The sequence below is a fragment of the Hippoglossus stenolepis genome, chromosome 12, assembly GCF_022539355.2.
Source record: "Hippoglossus stenolepis isolate QCI-W04-F060 chromosome 12, HSTE1.2, whole genome shotgun sequence".
Lineage (NCBI taxonomy): Eukaryota > Metazoa > Chordata > Actinopteri > Pleuronectiformes > Pleuronectidae > Hippoglossus > Hippoglossus stenolepis.
Window position 1 is genome coordinate 17291199 of NC_061494.1, and position 19531 is coordinate 17310729.

General features: G+C 42.0%; 3 protein-coding genes across 3 annotated transcripts; 2 read left to right on the forward strand and 1 right to left on the reverse strand.

Annotated features, from left to right (window-relative positions):
• Window positions 1-76: 76 nt before the first annotated feature.
• Window positions 77-7533, forward strand: dis3 (DIS3 exosome endoribonuclease and 3'-5' exoribonuclease). The gene is made up of 21 exons (XM_035171996.2): window positions 77-604; window positions 1185-1342; window positions 1523-1719; window positions 1865-1938; window positions 2113-2280; window positions 2580-2744; window positions 2940-3053; window positions 3355-3492; window positions 3666-3812; window positions 3939-4055; window positions 4152-4253; window positions 4574-4638; window positions 4735-4819; window positions 4972-5099; window positions 5376-5462; window positions 5571-5727; window positions 6071-6285; window positions 6410-6578; window positions 6667-6825; window positions 6954-7076; window positions 7235-7533. Exons 1-21 carry the CDS (start codon window positions 386-388, stop codon window positions 7301-7303), a joined length of 2856 nt encoding a protein of 951 aa, XP_035027887.1. The 5' UTR covers window positions 77-385; the 3' UTR covers window positions 7304-7533.
• Window positions 7534-7923: 390 nt separating this feature from the next.
• bora (bora aurora kinase A activator) lies at window positions 7924-12558 on the reverse strand. Its single transcript, XM_035173407.2, has 12 exons — window positions 12428-12558; window positions 12028-12182; window positions 11782-11888; window positions 11164-11209; window positions 10984-11062; window positions 10797-10841; window positions 10647-10703; window positions 10269-10552; window positions 9928-10090; window positions 9251-9807; window positions 8981-9121; window positions 7924-8653 (listed from the first exon to the last, which is right to left on the reverse strand). The coding sequence occupies exons 2-12, from the start codon at window positions 12175-12177 to the stop codon at window positions 8633-8635; spliced, it is 1650 nt and encodes a 549-aa protein (XP_035029298.1). The 5' UTR covers window positions 12178-12182; window positions 12428-12558; the 3' UTR covers window positions 7924-8632.
• A 44-nt stretch (window positions 12559-12602) lies between these two features.
• On the forward strand, window positions 12603-14483 carry mzt1 (mitotic spindle organizing protein 1). The gene is made up of 3 exons (XM_035173408.2): window positions 12603-12905; window positions 13087-13232; window positions 13804-14483. The coding sequence occupies exons 1-3, from the start codon at window positions 12854-12856 to the stop codon at window positions 13825-13827; spliced, it is 222 nt and encodes a 73-aa protein (XP_035029299.1). The 5' UTR covers window positions 12603-12853; the 3' UTR covers window positions 13828-14483.
• Window positions 14484-19531: the final 5048 nt, after the last annotated feature.

Below are 19531 nucleotides of genomic sequence, written 5' to 3' on the forward strand. Positions count from 1 at the left end.
CTCCCAAACACAGGGGCGCTGTTTGATAAAGTACCTCTCATGGAACCGGCCAACCAGCCCCTGTTCTGTCTGTTTTCATTGAGCAAGAATTAGACGGTCAACCAAAACTTAAACACATATTTTAAAATGGTTTATTATCACCACAGAATATTATCTTTGAGTAACGTGGGTATCACTTACAAACTTTAATTCTAAAAAGGATTAAAACTGACTTAAAAGGAGCACGTTTAATGTATTTTCATATACATTAAAGGTTTTCCTAAACTCTGGGGAAGGTTTTGTTCGGCCCACTCAGTCGGCTTACACATGGACAACTAGCTAGTTGCTCGCTTGTGGTGGAGCTAAAAACATCGGGATTCGACCTGTTGAGCCTCTGATCTTCATCATGCTGAAGTCTAAAACCTTCGTGAGGAAGACGCGGTCGGGCGGCGTGGTGAAGATCGTGCGGGAGCATTATTTGAGGGATGATATTTGGTGCGGGAGCGAAGCTTGTACCGAATGCAAACAGGAGTCCACGGTGCTGCAGACAGACGCGTGTTTGGAGAGCAACCTGTGCTCGTATCCACATTATCTGATCCCTGACACCAACGTGGTGCTGCACCAGGTGAAAAAAAGAAGAGGTTTACATTTTCTCTGAATATTTCATTTTATATTTGTCCGTAAAGTGGAGCTAACTGAAGATTTGCAGACATCCTGGCATGTTCCTCTTTCCATTTTTGTTGACAATACAACATAGTACATCATTCTTGATGATATCAAAGAGCCATAATGAAATCGGAGTTACCAAACCTAAAGATGTTTGTGTATGAATGAATATTACTTATAAAATAAGATAATCCTTTATTTGACAGTGGGGGAAATTTGCAACGTTACAGTAGCAAGAGGTCAGTCAAAATCAGTAAAGTAGTAAGTAGAGATATTTATAAATGTAAGGAGATATAAATAAATGTGGAATAAAAAGTAATATATACAGTGTAAACAGAATATGTACAGTGTGAACATATGTACTGGTTATTATAATGTTTCCCTTTACACTTCTCTGACTGCAATACTAGTTAACATACTAAATGCACTGGAGGTCTAACCTAAATTTAGGTTAAAACAATAAAATATGTACATTCACATGTGAATAGGTCTGATTATTCGTTCACGTTTTGTTTACATGTATTTTCCGTGTCCTGCAGATTGACGTGTTGGAGGATCCTGTGATTCGCAATGTGATCGTCCTTCAGACCGTGCTGCAGGAGGTTCGACACCGCAGCGCGCCGGTCTACAAACGCCTGAAGGACATCATACACGAGAAGGAGAAAAACGTCTACACATTTACCAACGAGCACCACAGGTACAAAGACACCACTGATGGATTTGTACTGACAATCATCTTCATTGTATGATAGTAATGACAGTTGCACCTAAAGGAACCACTCCTGTGCTCCCTCACAGAAAGATCTCCTTATTAGACGTCACCTCTGATATACTTGTTACCCAAATAGATTTATTCTTTCGTTTTTCTTCCCTTCAGAGAAACATTTATTGAACGGGAACCGGGTGAGAGCGCCAACGACCGTAACGACCGGGCAATCCGCGTGGCAGCCAAGTGGTACAGCCAGCACTTGAAGAAGTTGGAGTCTGAGACGGACGGGCTCAAGGTGGTCCTCCTCACCAATGACCAAGACAACAAGCGGAAGGCAGAGGAGAGCGGCCTGCTGGCGTACAAATGTAATTTGTTACAGAACAGTTCAGAGCATCAATATACAAACATTGTAACGTGACTTGCAGACACAGGGTTACCATTCACACTCTGATTCAACCACTGCTCATTCTGATGTATACAAGCACACGTTTTTATTTATTCATGTTTCAGGTGAAGAGTACATCAAGAGTCTGATAGCAAACCCTGAGCTTGTGGATCGTCTGGCATTGTCCAATGATGACAAGGTAAACGCACACAACTTTAAGTCATTGAAATATAGAGATAAATCTATTTCAGGTTTAAGGCACAGGAGATATTGGTATTGTATCTGTATCTGTATCTCCTGTTTACACATCTGCCTTTTCTTTTTACCCAAACTCTTATGTGACATCTTTCTCTCTTTTCATTTCCCCCCGCAGAATGAAATCACTAATAGTAGGGTGATATTCCCAGAGCACCTCCCTCTGTCAAGGATCCAAGCAGGAATTAAGAGTGGCGCCTTCCTCCAGGGCACCTTCAGAGCCAGCAGAGACAACTACCTGGAAGCCACAGTCTTTGTCCAGGGAGAGGGGGATGACAGCACAGAGGTGTGTGTGTGTGTGTGTGTGTGTGTGTGTGTGTGTGTGTGTGTGTGTGTGTGTGTGTGTGTGTGTGTGTGTGTGTGTGTGTGTGTGTGTGTGTGTGTGTGTGTGTGTGTGTGTGTGTGTGTGTGTGTGTGTGTGTGTGTGTGTGTGTGTGTAAATTTGAGGATCTCCTAGACCTCATCAGGGTTTGGAGGATAACTTGTCATTTTGTGTTGAGACATTAGTTTGAAGGAAGAGGATTCACTATAATCACAGTACAGTGCATGCACATAATTAAAGTTCTGTACTGTCTGTGCTGCCAGGTTCTTCTTCAGGGTCTTCAGCACCTCAACAGAGCAGTGTACCAAGATGTGGTAGCTGTGCAGCTCCTGCCCCGAGATCAGTGGGTGGCGCCCTCGTCAGTCGTGCTACAGGATGAAGGTGCGGCAAAGGATGATGATGCTGAAGAAGAGGAGGAGGAGAAAGCTGTGAGTTTTGATTTAATGGAAGGCCAATTAGACTGGTTTTGTTTATTTTCAAGGGATCTATTTGCTGGAAGTATACAGCATGTGTGACGATACGCAAAAAAGAGAACCAGTATTTTTTAAATGCTTTACTCTGCATCCCAGATGAGCTCTTTGAGGCTATTTTAATGATGTTCATGTTTCCATGTGTCTGAGCAGTTGAGGATATCTGTCGCTGAAGCAGCCAGGAAACCCACAGGGAAAGTGGTGGGCATCATCAAAAGGAACTGGAGGCCATTCTGTGGCATGCTCAATGTCTCCCATATTAAAGAGGTTTGTTTTTGCTTGTTTAAAGATTTGAAGCTGTCCTTTATTTGTATGTTTCACTCATTTCTGTCCCCTCTTTCCTTAAGAAACTGCCATCACTGTTATTTTGATGTCGATTTGTGAGATGAGGCACATAGTAGATAAAGACATGAATTAATGTCATGTAGTTTGCATATCTGCTCAACAAATTCCCCTTTGAGACTGTAAAGATGGTAAAAATTATATCTGCATACCATATGTACAAGTGGTCCAGGACTTCCATGTCGCTTACCCTCAGCACTGACCTTTTCTTTTCTTTTTCATACAGTCAACCCGTCACCTTTTCACCCCGGCAGACCGCCGCATCCCACGTGTTCGCATTGAAACACGTCAGGCGTCCACACTGGCGGGCCACAGGATACTGGTGGCCATCGATGGCTGGCCCAAAGACTCCAGATATCCAAATGTGAGTTGAAACCTCTTCAGAACTTTTAGATATCCAACTGTGAGTAGTTTCCAAAGTTTGACAGGAATTTGAAATGCTCATGTTATATTGCTCACATGAAGCCACACTTCTCTATGTGATAAAATGCACAACAATAAGACAAATACAGAGAAATATTGTTTCCTCTTTGTCAGGGTCACTTTGTGCGCAGCCTGGGCAGTGCAGGGGACAAGGACACGGAGCAGGAGGTGTTGCTACTGGAGCATGACGTCCCCCACCAGGACTTCTCTCAGGCTGTGCTCAGTTTCCTTCCCAAGATGCCGTGGGCCATCACACCAGAGGTAAGAACTCTATTCCCAGTTTTGTCAAGCATTTATCCGTGAGGCTATCAGCCTATACTTTGAAAGCACATACAGTATGTATAGGTCAGTGTGTAAACAGTAAATGAATGTGGATGTGTGGTACAGGACATGGGGAAGAGGGAGGACCTGAGGAATCTGACGGTGTGCAGCGTGGATCCTCCAGGATGTACAGATATAGACGATGCCCTGCATTGCAGAGAGCTGGAAAATGGAAACCTTGAGGTACAAAACCTCTAAACATGCACGACTAATAAAAATCATACATTTTTTTGTGTTTACATTTAAACTGAGTTTCCTGGGATTATTTGTTTGCTGTAGGTGGGGGTCCACATCGCTGACGTCAGTCACTTCATCAGACCTGGTAACGCTATGGACAAAGAGGCCGCCAACCGTGGCACCACCGTGTACCTGTGTGGGAAGGTGCGGAGACACATACACACCCAACTGATTCCTAATGTTAACTGGGCATCAGAATTTAACCCTCACGACTAATGTTAAACTTATTGTCTAAAGGTTTTACAACAGATCATAAAGCCATAAGCTGCCATAAGCTGCTATATTATGATTTATATATTTGGCAAAATCTTCCTACCATCACCATTACAGTTTTCTTACAAGAAGTCTGAAAAAGATGTTTGGGTTGTGTTGACATTTTGGATGTTGTTGCTTTCAGAACATTGTCAATTTTAAATCTTTTTTAAAAATCTTAAAGTAAATGTGTTTGATGTTGTGTCCAACAGAGGATCGACATGGTCCCTGAGATGCTCAGCTCCAATCTCTGTTCACTGCGCTCCAACGTGGAGAGGTGAGGACTGAAGACTTGTAGTTTTAAAGTCAAACTGCTGTTTTTGCCATTGTGAATGTTTTGTGTGTCTCATTCTGCTCACTTGTCTTTCACAAGGCTCGCGTTCTCGTGTATCTGGGAGATGAACCACAAGGCTGAAATTCTGAAGACACGGTTCACAAAAAGTGTCATTAACTCCAAGGTACAGTGCAAAGACCCAGTTACACAACCAGAGACAATATCAGACTATAATAAAATAATGTGCATTTGTAAGCATATGTTGCTGTCCAGGTGATATTGTTATGCCATCCTAATTTGTCTTTATCTCCCCTTCTCTCTTACGACCTGGTCCAGGCATCTCTGACCTACGCTGAGGCCCAGATGAGAATTGATGACGCCAGCAAGAATGACGATACGACCGAGAGCCTTCGGGGTCTCAACAAACTCGCCAAAATCCTCAAGAGGCACAGGATCGAGAAAGGGTAGGGACAACGGGTTAGGACACGTACAAGCAGAAGAATAGACAGTAAAATATGGGATGGTACATTCCAATGCTACGGTCAGAAAATGCTATTGGCTTTTGTGTTATGCCTTAAATGAGGACTTAAAATACAAATCAAAAGGATTTGGAAAACCAGCTATGAGATACATTATGAGGAAAGAAGCAGCAAACACAGTTTATGTCATGATAATTCCAATAACTGCTAAATATTTAAACTGGCTGTATTTAAGATGAGTTGCCTTTTGATGTCCTTCAGGGCATTGACGCTGTCGTCCTTAGAGGTCCGCTTCCACATCGACAGTGAAACCCACGACCCCATTGACCTCCAGACCAAAGAACTCATGTAGGTACCTTGGAAAAGGAAGAATCCTTTTTTTTTTTTCAGTGTGCCTCTTTGTGTCATGCTGTGTTTTGGACTTGTATGTAAGGAAACTTGTTTCTTGGTTATTAGGGAGACAAACTCCATGGTGGAGGAGTTCATGTTGCTGGCCAATATTTCAGTCGCCCAGAAGATTTATGATGAATTTTCAGAGTGCGCTCTGTTGAGGAAACATCCAGCGCCGCCTCCGTCCAACTACGACGTCCTGCTCAAGGCTGCAAAGTCCAAGGTGAGTGAAGACAGATGGTCCTGCAGGAAAAGTGTCGGTTTTCACCTTATATGCTAATTTGTTAAGATAATGTCTAAAGTTGAAAAAATAGATTTAAGAGGGAATTAACTTTTATCAAATAGTTTCACTGATAATAATGTTGCATGATGCTCTGCAGCTGAACAATAGAAAATAATTTACAGGCACAAAAGCAAAGAACCCTGTAAATCAGTGGTTTCTAACCTGCGGGCTGACAATGCTCTTGCCTTCTTACCTAAATATAACTCAAGGAGTCTGAAGATTCTTAGTCATCTGGGTCTTTTCATTTTAATTTGACAAACATTTTTTTTCCTTCTCTTTTCAGGATGTGGAGATCCACACGGATTCAGCCAAGGCGCTGGCTGACTCTCTTGACGGGGCCAAAGTGGACGGCTTCCCATACTTCAACACGCTACTGCGCATCTTGGCCACTCGCTGCATGATGCAGGCCGTCTATTTCTGTTCTGGCATGGACAGCGACTTCCACCACTACGGCCTTGCTTCACCCATCTACACACACTTCACATCACCTATCAGGAGGTATGATATCAGATAGGTTACTATACTCTACAAATCACAGAAATGTGCACAATTGCCAACTAACCATAGTTCGGTCAAACCTACGTATGTCAATCATATTCTTCCATCTACCCTCCCCACACAGATATGCAGATATAATAGTTCACCGCCTGCTGGCAGTGGCCATAGGAGCAGACAGCACCTACCCAGATTTGATGGACAAACACAAGCAGTCAGCCCTCTGCAACAACCTCAACTACAGACACAAGATGTCTCAGTATGCTCAGAGGTCGTCTGTGGCCTTCCACACACAGGTAAACACTGGTTTGAGGAAAGATAGAAAATACAACATAACACAACACTGCACAATTCATGCTTTTAACACAAATGATGTCTTTGCAGTTGTTCTTCAAGAGTCGAGGCATTCTTAACGAAGAGGGATATGTTCTGTTCGTGAGGAAAAACGCGATCATTGTACTCATCCCTAAGTTTGGCCTGGAAGGAACAGTCTTCTTTGACGGCAAAGACAAAACCGCCCCGAAGCTTGTTTTTGATGAAGAGGTATAAACACTTAATTAAATTCATTTCATTTTATTGGACCTAATGAAAATATTCAATTGAGTTTTAATTACGTAATTGTTTCGTACTCTACACAGTGTTTAAAGGGTCTCTTCTTTTAATGTGTTCAGGGCCCCTCTCTGACCATAGAGCAGCACACCTTCCACATATTTGACAAGGTGAAGGTCACCATCAGCCTGGACGAATCCAATGTTCAGCACCAGAAGATCCGCATGTCTCTGATCGAACCTGTGGTAAGGACTGACTGAAGTGGACAGGGCTTTTATCACTATCTTTTTATATCTTTAATTTTAGCTAGAGGAAAATTCTCTTCCCCCAGTTTGTGCTCTCCAGCAGATCATTTGCAGTACATAAAATTTTTTTTTTTACAAGTTCTCTGTCTGTATTTCAGATCCCTGGTGTGAGTGTTCCAGCCCCTGTTGTTGAACCACGGCCCAAGAAACCAAAACTGGAACAGTGACAGAAAAATTCTCAAGAACACCAGATCAAGAATTCCTACATGTCTATAAAAGAGTCTCCTTGGGCTCTTTGATGCAGTGGCATAAATAACTGTTTTAAGCAAATAAGCAAAATTTTTTTTTTAATTGTCTTTTTTATGATTTAGACAAAGACAAGTCATAAATGCACTATAACTTGTCATGCAACAGCAAAGTAGACAACTGAATCATTAAAGTGCATTTTTTAAACCCGTTTGTGTATTTTGTCATGAACCTAATAACTTGAAGTTCTTATACCATGTGTGTTGTAACACTGACAGAACAGTCATGCTTGTCCATAGCCTCACTTGTTACCAAGTTAATGTCTAAAATTCTCTCCCACTTTAACTCCTTTAAATTGTGACCTATCAAAGTTTTTAAAACCCAATTAAGTATTTTCACTTACATTTTAGTCAAATTAATTTGATGAGAATTTTTAACCACAATTATGAAATGTGTGTTAACCTGGAGTGACTATCATTGGATTATTATTATTAGGAACTCAAACTGGAATATTAGAACTTATATCTGGAGCATTAAGTAAAACATAATCGCATTTCAGAATCAACCAGTGCAAAAACAAAAATAGAGTTCACGTCAGACAAAGAATTCAAGTTATTTTAATGTGACAATGATCCAGCCCATTCTCAAAGTATATAGGAAAATGGCAAACAATTGGCTCAGTCAGCTTTTAATTCATAAGTGGCATCATTCAGTGCATCTTACTTTGGAATAAATACTCTAACAATCCAAGTAAGATCCACAAGTATCCTGAATTATAACAATTCTTACACATTCCGTAAAAGAAAAAAAGCTTTTGTCATATAAAACATCATGATTAACAGTTTTATAAAAACATACAGTACAAATCTGACGTCATCTGAAAGTCAGGTTCTAACACTGATCACGTCAGCACCAAAGAAAATTGAAATGATGGCTTAAGCATCAATACAGCATTCAAGTTGGATAATGAGCAAGTTCGATACAGAATTGACTTTTTATCTCACCCAGTTACTGGGTTTTATTTTGTAATATAGATTTTAAGTCATCTCCCTTCTAACTTGTGATAAAATACACTGTGATAAAGCATTAACTTCCATAGAGGCACCTTAAAAAAAGCTAATCAAAACCTTAGAAGAACCAACAACCCCTTTAAATCTGTTCATAAATCATGTAACTACGATTTGACCCCCATGCACCCAAATTTAACCGATTAAACATAAATGCCTGGAACATAGTGTAAACTTGTATTTGATTGCAAAATCATCATCTTTGAAGAAGTGTCCCTTTGAAATGCACATCGATCAGAGGTCTCAGTGGTGGGGATAAAATGCCTTGGGAAAGAAGAAAACTTGTTTTAGTCAAATGAAAATAATGTATTTTTCAGCATGTACAATAAGGGCCAGGTAATAAAAGAATAACTATCGAAATAGAAATGTCATCAGTAGCAATATAAAAAAAGTCCAATATATATATGGATATAATGCTTGTGCATTATATAAGCACAACAAAACACAATCAATCTGCCCCAGATCCGTAAGATGTTCTGTTTTTAAAAAGTCTGTAAGATACTTAAATGAAGAGCTGATATTACATTAGGTCTAAAGACACAAGCTCAAAGTTCCTAAACCCTGTGTACGTTTATAAAATGTCAAATGTACCTTCATTTTAGTGTGTCTGCTGAGTTGGAAGGCTTCCTCTGCCAGGTTTGAACTGAAGGACTCTTTGCTGTGACAGTCTGAGCTGAGGCCATCGATCAGACTGGCAGTGCCTGCTGAGGTAGTGTTGTACCCACTGTCCACCTAAATAACCCCCCAAAAAAACCAATTAGACAATGTAAAGTGACCAAGACCAATACAGACATTCATATGAGAGTATGGTACACATATAGCGTGGCATAGGTCGCAGTGGATGACACTCGTCAGACTAACCTGCATGCTGGAATCGTAGCGTATACTGCTTCCCTCTGCCAGAGATACAAACATGTGAGAGCTTTCTGTTACTGATACATTGCCCATGTGAGAGCTGGTCAGCTGTCCCAAAAGCCCCCCAGCTTCCTCCTCGTCCTCCAGTCTCCCTTCTATCCCAGGCTCCTTGCCCTCCTCCATTTTCACAGGTTCCATAGGATCCAGGATAATCCCCTCACTGGCAGCGGGGTGAGATTCCTGAGCCAGGGGCGAAGATGGATCAAGCTCCATAGATGGGAGAGCAAAGGAGGAGGAGGGGAGTAGGTCCTCAGCCTCATGATAGTCTAAGAGCTTAGGGTTGAGGATGGGGGAGATGAGAGGAGGGGAAGCCCAGCAGCGGACTCTGGGCCTGGGCCTAGTTCTGACATTGTGCTGGGGCTCAGAGTGACAGCGGGGGTGGTGTGGAGAGCAGTTTTGAATGGGAGAGCAACCCTCGACAAATGGACTCTCATTGCAGGAGGTGAGGTGTACATCCAGGGGAGTGTTGAGGGGAGTCAAGTTGGTCGGCAGCTTCCTCTCAGCTTAAAAAGATCACAGATTAAGGTTGAAGAGAAAATTAGTTTACAGAAAGAGTCTCTTTGGAGGGAAAAATGACTTTGAATCATCAAAAATTGGGATAAGTTACAAAACAAATGGTCTACCTGAGCCTATGGGTGAGCGTTCAATATGTGCAACAATAGGAGAAATTGTGGGGGAGACAAGGCCGGCAGGAGACGACCTATCAGGGAACATGGGACTGGTGATGCTGCCAAGGCTGCAGTCCCGGAAGCAGCCATGTTGGATGGGGCTGGACGAGAACTGGCCCTAAAGTCAAAACAATGACATGTATGAATGCAATGAATGGTTCTATCGAGGTATTAAGAAAACAATACTACTCATCTTATAGTAAAACATATGTTATTTATAATCTATTTTGCTTTGACACAATGTACCAAGTATATGGTTAAAAAATCATTACGTGAATCCAATACACTACACTCACCGTAGAGGGAGTTGGAGCAGACAAGGCGCAGGATAACGGGGAGGAAAATACAGATGACATGGCTTCTACTCCCTCTGTCCCTTCAATCCATCCTGCAGCCCTCTCTCGTCGGGTCAGAGAAGGCGTCTCCTCCCTGGGATGGCTTCTCTCTGGGCTTGGCGGGCCTGAGCTGTCAGAGCCGCTGTAACTGCCCCGACCATCGAGGAAGAGTTTTCGTCTCAAGGAGGAGGAACTGAGGCTCTCCTGCACAGCTTCACATGCTTCCTCGTTGCGGTAATATTCACCTGAGGAGAGGGAAGAACCAGACAGACATGACTTGATGGTAGAATATTCTGTCAAACTCCGATCTGATTGTGCTGATGTTTATTTGAGGCTTACCTAGTACTTTCTCCATATCAAACGCCAAAGGTAAAGACAGAGTTGTCTGACACGCAACTGTAAAACAAACATAACAAAGAGAGATCACAAAATAATTAGAAAAGAAGAGAAGGTGAAAGTAATGCAGACAGAAATGTGACACACACATACCTGAGACTTTTTCTTGCTCTTCGGCAATCATTGCAGACGCAGAACCTACAAAGCACAAACAGAAAAAATAGCAATATGAATATGAAATGCCTAAATAAAGATAAGAGAATACAACATAAAACTCAATAACAGAAGAAGAATGTGACTTTAAAAGACTTTCAGGAGTTAAATAATAAAGATACACCACCTTTTTTAAAGAAGTGAGGGGCTTTGCGAGCGTCTGGTGCGGCCCAGGGGGAAGGCACGATGGCTCCTTTGGTGAAAAACTTTATTGGGAGACATATATGACATAATTAGAAAAAGACCCTTTAAATGATTACAAATCGACTTTTCTATCATAATATATAATATAATTAACATCCCATACCTGCTCAATAGCATTCTGACGCTTTTCCTCAATGTCAGAATCCATCCTAGATGTAAAAAAGTGTTATTTCCTCTGCAAATGTATTATCTCAAGATGTGCTTAGTAAAGTAAAGCCACTCAAAGAATTTCACTTTTGTCACAATGTCTTGCTTATCAACTACATACAGTTTTTTGGAATTTACATATTCTGTTGATTTGTTTGAAGAGAGGAGAAGTAACTCCAACACCTGCAAAAGTTTCAAGTCTACAAAAATGTACTTTTCCATTAACTATTTTTATGTCTGTTTGCAGCAGGAGTTCTATTTACTTCTTTCAGTTAACATGCATGGACGTGTGAAGTTTGGTTTTGCCTTTTGTCTGCATACAACTCCTGTCCTCTCTCTTCTCCCCCCCCTTTACATCCTCCTCTCCCCATTTGTCTCCTCTCAACCCAACTGGTTGAAGCAGATGGCCGCCCAGAGACCAGTTCTGCGAGATGTTTCTCCCCATTAAAAGGAGTATTTGCTCATTGTGGGGTTTCTCTATACTGTTGTGATTCGGTCATATACAAGTAAAATGTAACTTAACTGTAAGCATATGACCCAAAACTACCAAAACTACTGTGTTTTCAGTACGTACCTTGTCTGGCTGAGGTAGAAAGACTGTCGCTGGATTTCCTCTGGGTCTATGTGGACTGGGAGAAGACTGGCCATTTCATCAATAGACCAGTTAAACTTGGGTGGAGTCTGGAAGGGCAGAAAGGTGAGGGGTTGAATAGACGACTACAAACAACCTTTAGCAGAGCTGCTGGACATAAAACGATGTAAAGAAGTTTGCAGAAAGGTGCGTCCCACAGCATTAGTTGTAATTCCGGTTGTGTCTTACAGCTTTACAGGACTTGGACTTGAAGACGGATGGACTTGGCACCAGGGGTCCACGGAGGTGGTGGTAGTCATTGGGACTCTCAAATGGGTTTCTAATGGAGGGTCTGCCTGGAGTCTCTGGGGTGATCTGAAGCTCAACATGGTCCCCCATCTTAGCTGGGAACAGGGAGGAGGACATTTACAGTTCACAGTCAATGAAACATAAAAACAACTGAAACTACAACCTGGATTTCGTCAGTGTGGTTTGTTGACAACATTACTTCGCATTTACTAGCTTCCTGTTTTTTGTATAAGGAGAGTGAAGCTACACACCAGTTTACCTACAGTACACACCACATTAGGTAAAAGTAAGAAAGATACATTTATATATAAGCTATATAGGTTTCGTCGTTGGTACTTACAATTGTTAAAGGACCTGGAAAAGCAGCGACACGGTTATAAAACGAGCTTCATCGAGGAGCCAGCGAACAAACAGCAGCGAGAGGTTCAAACCCTGATTTCAATTTCGCCCAAAAGGATCCTTCAGCCTATGGGAACGCCACAGGAAGTCCCCGTCAGCCAATCAGAGTAGAGTCCGTGTCGTCACTTCCTCCTCCATTTCCGCTATCGAGCTTAGCAGGCTAGGTGGCTAACTTGCTGTGAAGTTTACCTCGTTTTAATCGCTTTCTAGTATCAGGAGATGGTATCTGAACCCAATACGAGACGCTTGAAGTCGCACTGAGTTGTTTTCAATAACATTTCAGTCTTGTATCGAGTCAGAGGGATATTTAAGTCTCATTTGTTAGCCACCTTCTAGCAAGCGTCGGCTAACTATACCCCTTCAAGCCATGGCAAGTGCACCCAATGCAAACCTTAACGCCGTCCGGGAGACAATGGACGGTAACTACATATTTTTATTGAATGTATCTATTAAAATAATTTAAACCCTCTTGTAAATAGCTTCCTTTGCTAACCCACAACTTATCATTGTGCCTAACTTATCAAGACATGTAGCAGATCATGTTTTCTAACCAGACACGTAATGCAAGTAGTCCTAATTTGTCCCCCCCCACCACCACAGTGCTGCTGGAGATCTCCAGGTTGCTGAATACTGGTTTGGACCTGGAGTCTCTGTCCATATGTGTGAGGCTGTGTGAGCAGGGCATCAACCCAGAGGCCCTGTCGGCTGTCATCAAGGAGCTGCGGAAAGCGTCCGAGTCCCTCAAGGTACCAGAACTGGCTTAAGAATCACATCCCAGCTGGTTTCATCCCCTCTCTTGGGTTTTGTTTGGACTGTTGAAATAGAATCGCCTCTTTCATGGTAACTCTTCAAATATTGACTATGATCGCATGTTTTCTATGAGCACTCTTGAACTATTAAAATCAGTTCAAAACAAAATTGTGGGTAAAAATGTTTATTATTTGGGACTTGCATCTTCTGAGTGACAGCATCATGAAGGAAAATACCAATTACTATCGATGACAACCGCTAAAAGGGAAATATCTTGTTGTCCAGGGAGTTATCATCACAGAAAGCCCCCAAATGTTCAATGTTAGCCCCTGATATTTGTGTTGTGAAGCTTGTGTGTTTTTCACAATTATCAAACATGCAGGCGAGCTCATCCAACCATGTTTTTCCCCTCAATCTTCCAAACATATTTCCAAAGTCTTGAGCACAGATGTAACCTGCCCATAAAGCAGGGGTAGTTCTATTCTTAGAAAAGACATCATAATGATCTAAAAATAAATAATGGTTATCAGTAATATCACTACTGTATCTGTATTTTTTTTCTTTCAGGCTTCTGAAAACAGCACAAACTGAAGGTGAAAACCACAGTGTGGGACTTTTAATAGGATCATAACCTGTTCCTGGATCTGTTCTTACCAAAGCCTCTACAGCCATATCTGATTTGTATTGGCCGTCTGTCCTCTGCGCCACCACGGTAACAAACATGCATCGTGTTCTGTGCATTGACTCGTGCCTGAGTTTTTGTGTAGAGGCATCAGCCGCAGTCCTTCCGGAACATAAGCCATCTCCCAGCATGAGGGCACACACTCTGCCCCACATTTAGCCTTGCTCTGAGTTTCTTCTTCCACCATTTGTAAATTGTAAATTCAGAGTGGTATCAGTGTTGTCATCCTGCCTTAATTTAGGATCATTATTATAATTTCTGAACTTGTGTTGCACTTTTCATGAGGAAATGTGTTTTATTATGTTTTTCTATGTCCACGTATTAAGACTTTTTATTTTATTTTGTGTAAGCACAAAGCATTTTCAAATTCTGCTATTTCATGTTGTTGTCCATGTTGAAATATATCTAAATTGAAATGTTGCAGTCAACGGCCACCAGGTGGTGTTATCATCCTTATTCCAATCTGAGGTATAGGTCTTCAATGGGTTTTGGACTGTGTTCAAGATCCTATCGAGTTTTCATAATACTGTTGTTCAAGAACAATTAAAATATTTTATGAAAATTTTTTATTGTCTGTATTTGCCCTTTTTACAATGCAGCAATGATATTCAGTGATATTCTTAAAATCCTTTTGTCATTAGAAGCTGAATTTTATGAAGCATTTTTACAAAGAAAATTATCTTTCCAGTCACACTTGGTGAAAGGGCTAAATATACTGGTGGAATATTATACATTACAATAAAAACTGACAGGGGGGATCCCATCTACAGTCAACATGCTGTACAAAAAAAAAGACATAAACAAGGTTCATTTATTACAGCAGGATGACCAGAAACCTTGCCCTTCTTGTTTCTGCACCCTATCTAAAAATCTAAGAGCTATACTGCAAAGTTGACAAAATAAACCCATCTTTGATCAACCAGAAATGAAGCCACTACATCACGTATCTAACAGCAGCAATGTTTTGTTTCTTCACTGTCTGTGAAATAACTCGATTCATCTTCTGGACGAGGGAAAATGCTGAGAGCACAGAACATTCCTCCACAGGCCAATATAAAGGCTGGAAGTGACCTCTCCTCCGCGAGGCTTGTAGGAGTAGTGTGTGTGTGTGTGTGTTTGTGTGCGTCTGTGTGTGTGAGCGTTTGGGTGTTCATGCAGTGCCGTAGATGTCTACAAATGAGTAGCCCCTAAGCCATCTGACAGTAGCGCTTCACCCCTCACAGGCACACCACAGAGAGAGCCGGTGAGTGAGCAGGAGAGTGTGTGCGCGTAAGCATTTCTGTCTTCTCCTGCTTTGTCTCGCCATCTTGACTGACAGCCTGCGAGTCTAAATCTCTGTACTGCCGCTTTGATCTCTTAACACAGTATCTCTCTGTTCCTCAATACCAGCATCGTGTTAGCCAAGTATGAAAGGCATACAGATACAGTGCAGTGGCTCTCCTTGATAGCCCATAAGCCTAAACAACCCCTGGCCTCCGTGGGGGGTGAGCTGCATGAGATGTTGATGTGGGAGACCCACATTGAGAATCCCTTTATTTTACAAAGGGTAAGAGTTATGCATGGCTTGATTGGCTACTGTGGGCGTGAGATTTAGGATGCATTGCTCCCTGTTTGATGTGTTTGAAGGGTTTCTCCTGATCCAAACTGGCTACTTTGATCTCTGTAAAACAAAATATTCCCAAATCCCATAGTCCTGACTGAGAGATTAGCGTCCACATATGCATAAACATCTAAGAGGTGTTCAACTAGGGCACTGGTCAGGTCACATGACTGTATAAACTTAAGAGGCAAGCAGGTCCTCGCATCACAACTTCTGAGGGTGTTTATGTTTGTACGTCTGATAATTATCCAGGCCGCGGATTATTTTTCTGATAAATGAGGGCAGTCTCATTTAAAAGTGAAAGATCTATGTGTTGCAATTACGGCCCAGGTGTGTGCAGTGGATATTATCAAAAATAATTAGACTGGACTGATTAGAAGTTCTTTGTGTATAAGGAAGGATGGTCTGTTGATGTTTGTACAATCCTAAATTAAACATTGTCTCTTGAAAGCAGCATCAGTCTTCACCCAATACCCAAAGAGGGAACATAATAACATAGATGTTTGCAAATTTATTTAAAAAGGAAAAACAGCACGGAGAAACTGAAACTCTTCTTAGAGCTGGTTGCCTGGAGATCCTGTGTTGAGGTGGGATCGAGAACTATAGACAAGGTGCGCCTTTCAAAATCAGCATCTCAAAGATGATCAAGAGCCGGTGGCGTATCTGGGGCATTTTCATTGAGATGGCCAAGTTGGGACACAACTAGTGTGGGGTGGGTGGCCATGGCAGCGTGAACCTTAATGAACCTGCGTACGTCTGTTTTTTGTCTGCAATGGGAATGGGTTCAATCCTGGGTCGAACGACTCTGAAGTAGACACAGGTTTTAATCGGGTCTCTGGCTCCGATCAGCAGTGAGGGAAACGTGAAACCCACGTCCAATGTGCTAATTTGGCCAGAAAGTGAGGTGAAAGAGCGCCTCACTCAGATATAAATGCATATACCTGCTAATTTGGTGTAACAGAGGTACAAAGGTGTCATGCAGCTGATAAACATGCAGGTACCAGTCAATTCAGTTTTCTAATCATTTCCACTCATCACAGTCTCTGGGAACCTCTGGTTATTTGATCGCAACATCTTTTTTAAATAAGTCATTTAATTCAGCATAGGCAGCTGCGGATGGAAGTTGTCACAATAATTGGTCCGAACATTTGTAAATGAACCAATGTGATATTTAAGTTTTTCCTTTTGTTAAAAAAAGGGTAATTTGGGGTTCAGCATCTTGCCCAAGGACACTTTGGAAAGCATAGTGGAGGAACTGGGGATCGAACCACTGACCGTCTGGTTAGTGGACGACCTGTAGTGGAGTTTGCATGTTCTTCCCCGTGTCTGCATGGATTTCCTCTGGCCACTCTGGCTTCCTCCCACAGTCCAAAGGCATGCAGCTTTGGTTAAGAGGAGACTCAAAATGCAGGAATGATCGTGAATGGTAATTTGTCTCTGTATGTTGGCCCTGCAATAGGCTGGTGACCTGTCCAGGCTGTACCCCGCCTCTCGCCTCATGTCAGCTGGGATTGGCTCCAGCCCCCCACCCGCAACCCTCGTAAAATAAGAAGCATGGATAATGGATTATGGGGTGTTGAGTGTATAGACCGATTTTACCATAAGGCCACAATATAAGAAAATATGAAGAAATTGAATGGATCTGGACACGTTCTCTAAAACAAAGAGATCACATGCAGTAGGTGTTCTGGTGCTTAAGTGACAGCTTTGTGAATATTCCTGGAACCTGTCTGACGCTCACCCTTCAGTAATGTGAAGCTCCACTGACTGTATTTGCCCTGAGAGGAGTTCTGTGACCTTGCTGGGGCGTACTCCGATACACCACCCTTTTATACTGTAAGATTATACTATTTAGGTCCCAATTAAATTCATAGCAAGGAAATTGGATCATAAACTCTTTACAGGATCGTTAACAATCATTACACAGGATAATGACATGGCAATCAAAATATGTTAAGAAAAAAAAACTTCCAAAGTCTTTTGGTGACTTTGTTGTTTTTGGACGTTTTCCAACCAGATTAATGTAGAATTGATTGATTTACAGTTGTAATTAGCTGTCTTCTGCATAGATGCATAATAATCGTATATCTCCCTGCTTGTTTTAAGGCCATTAATTGGTTTCATTAACAAAGGCAGTTAATTGAATAACAATTAACAAAGTTGGTGATGGCATCGATGCCGCGCATGCAAACTCCCTTGTGTTTTCCCTTTGATGATAATGAAACCACTTTTTTTTATCAGATTGGAATTTTGTGTGTTGGACTATGTAATGACTAATATGATATTGGGCTTATTAGTTTATTCGAGTGGCTCACTGAGGCGTTAAGCTGCTATTGAACACGTTGTGTTTAACAGGTAGGCACCATATGCCGCCTTAATCAGACATTGGAATCACATTTGGTTGTTAAATTGTCTTCTAATAAAAGCAGGTAGTAAAACAACTTGAGCTAATTCAATTTCAGGCGAGTTTGGGTGCAGGGAACAGCTGTTCATATTTGTTGAATTGTTTTAGCATTCCCTCTCTCGTTCTGTGTGCATCTGTGTTTGTTTGTGTGTGCGTGTGTGTTGTGTTTTTCAAGGTTTAACTCCAACAGTCTGTTCCTCAACTTTTCTTGTAGAAGATAGAGATGGAGGGTGGACTAGCTGTCCACTCTGCTTAAAAGAAGACAATACCAGGCATATTGTAGTGACAGCTTGCATTGTGCGTGTGTGCGTGTGTGTCTGTGTGTGTGTGCGAGAGAGAGTGAGAGAGAGAAAGAAGACAGAAGAGAGAGCATGAGTGTGTGTTACAAAAACAGAGAGAGAGAGAGAGAAAGAAAGGAGACAGAAGAGAGAGAGTGTGTGTTACAAAAACAAAAAAAATATAGTGTGTGCGTGTGCGTGTGTGTGTGTGTGTGTTACAGTGACAGCTTGTATTCTCCGTGATTAATGATGTGCTGTGTGACTTGATAAGTGCTTCGGAGGACCAACGCTTGTTTCAATTAGACCTTGTGAAGGTCGCGACGCCGCGCCGGCCTCTCATTATCATATCCATAATCAATCCACATTATCTTAGGGGAATGTGGAATGGATGTGTGATAACTTGGTCATACACACACAAAGACACCTAATCACATACCAAAACACAATGACATCCTCTCTCACTCACACGAGCACACACACACACACACACACACACACACACACACACACACACACACACACACACACACACACACACACCCCCTTCACTCCAAGTTGATTTGAATCATAACAGTGGCTGTCGAAACGGATTGTCTGTTCAGATTAAGAGTGTGTTTGTGAGAATTAAGCAGCGTTGATGGTGGTGGCATTTCAGATCCCCTCGGCAGACACAAATGCCAAAACATCATTCTTTGACCCCCCTCTTGGCCTCCCACACACACACGCGCGCACACACGCACGCACACACACACTTAACCAGGGGCCCTGGGGCACTTTTAATAGAGGCGAAGTGATTCGTATGTTTTTACTCCTCTAATGAGAACAGATTGAGTGGTATTTACACTTCATCGGCTGATCTAGCCACCTACACATTTCCCTCATGCTTCTGCTGCTCACTGGCCAAAACAGACATGTGGAAAAGACCGGAGCTTGGCTTTCAAACAGCAACACAACATGAACATTATCTTTGCCGCTTTGGCTCACAGTGGCATGATATGGCAAGATAAATATGAACTGTTAAGGAGAAAAATAATGCAGCCAGATTTATTTGAGGACATTGTGTCTATTTGTCTCAGGCAGAGGAGAAATAACAGAAAAGGTGTCTGAGAGTAGATTTAAATCTATGGCGAAGAGGAAGAATCCATCTGACTGAGATCTGACTTGTTGTTTCCCACTGAATCCTTAATTTAATTAGTCTACCTGAGATCGAAACCCACAGAAAAAGGAGAAATTGATGAACACATCATCTATTTCCTCCGGAAATATTCTAGCAACAAACCAGTGCAATGGACGGAGGCAAGCGAAAAAAGGATAAAACGCAAGAATCACAC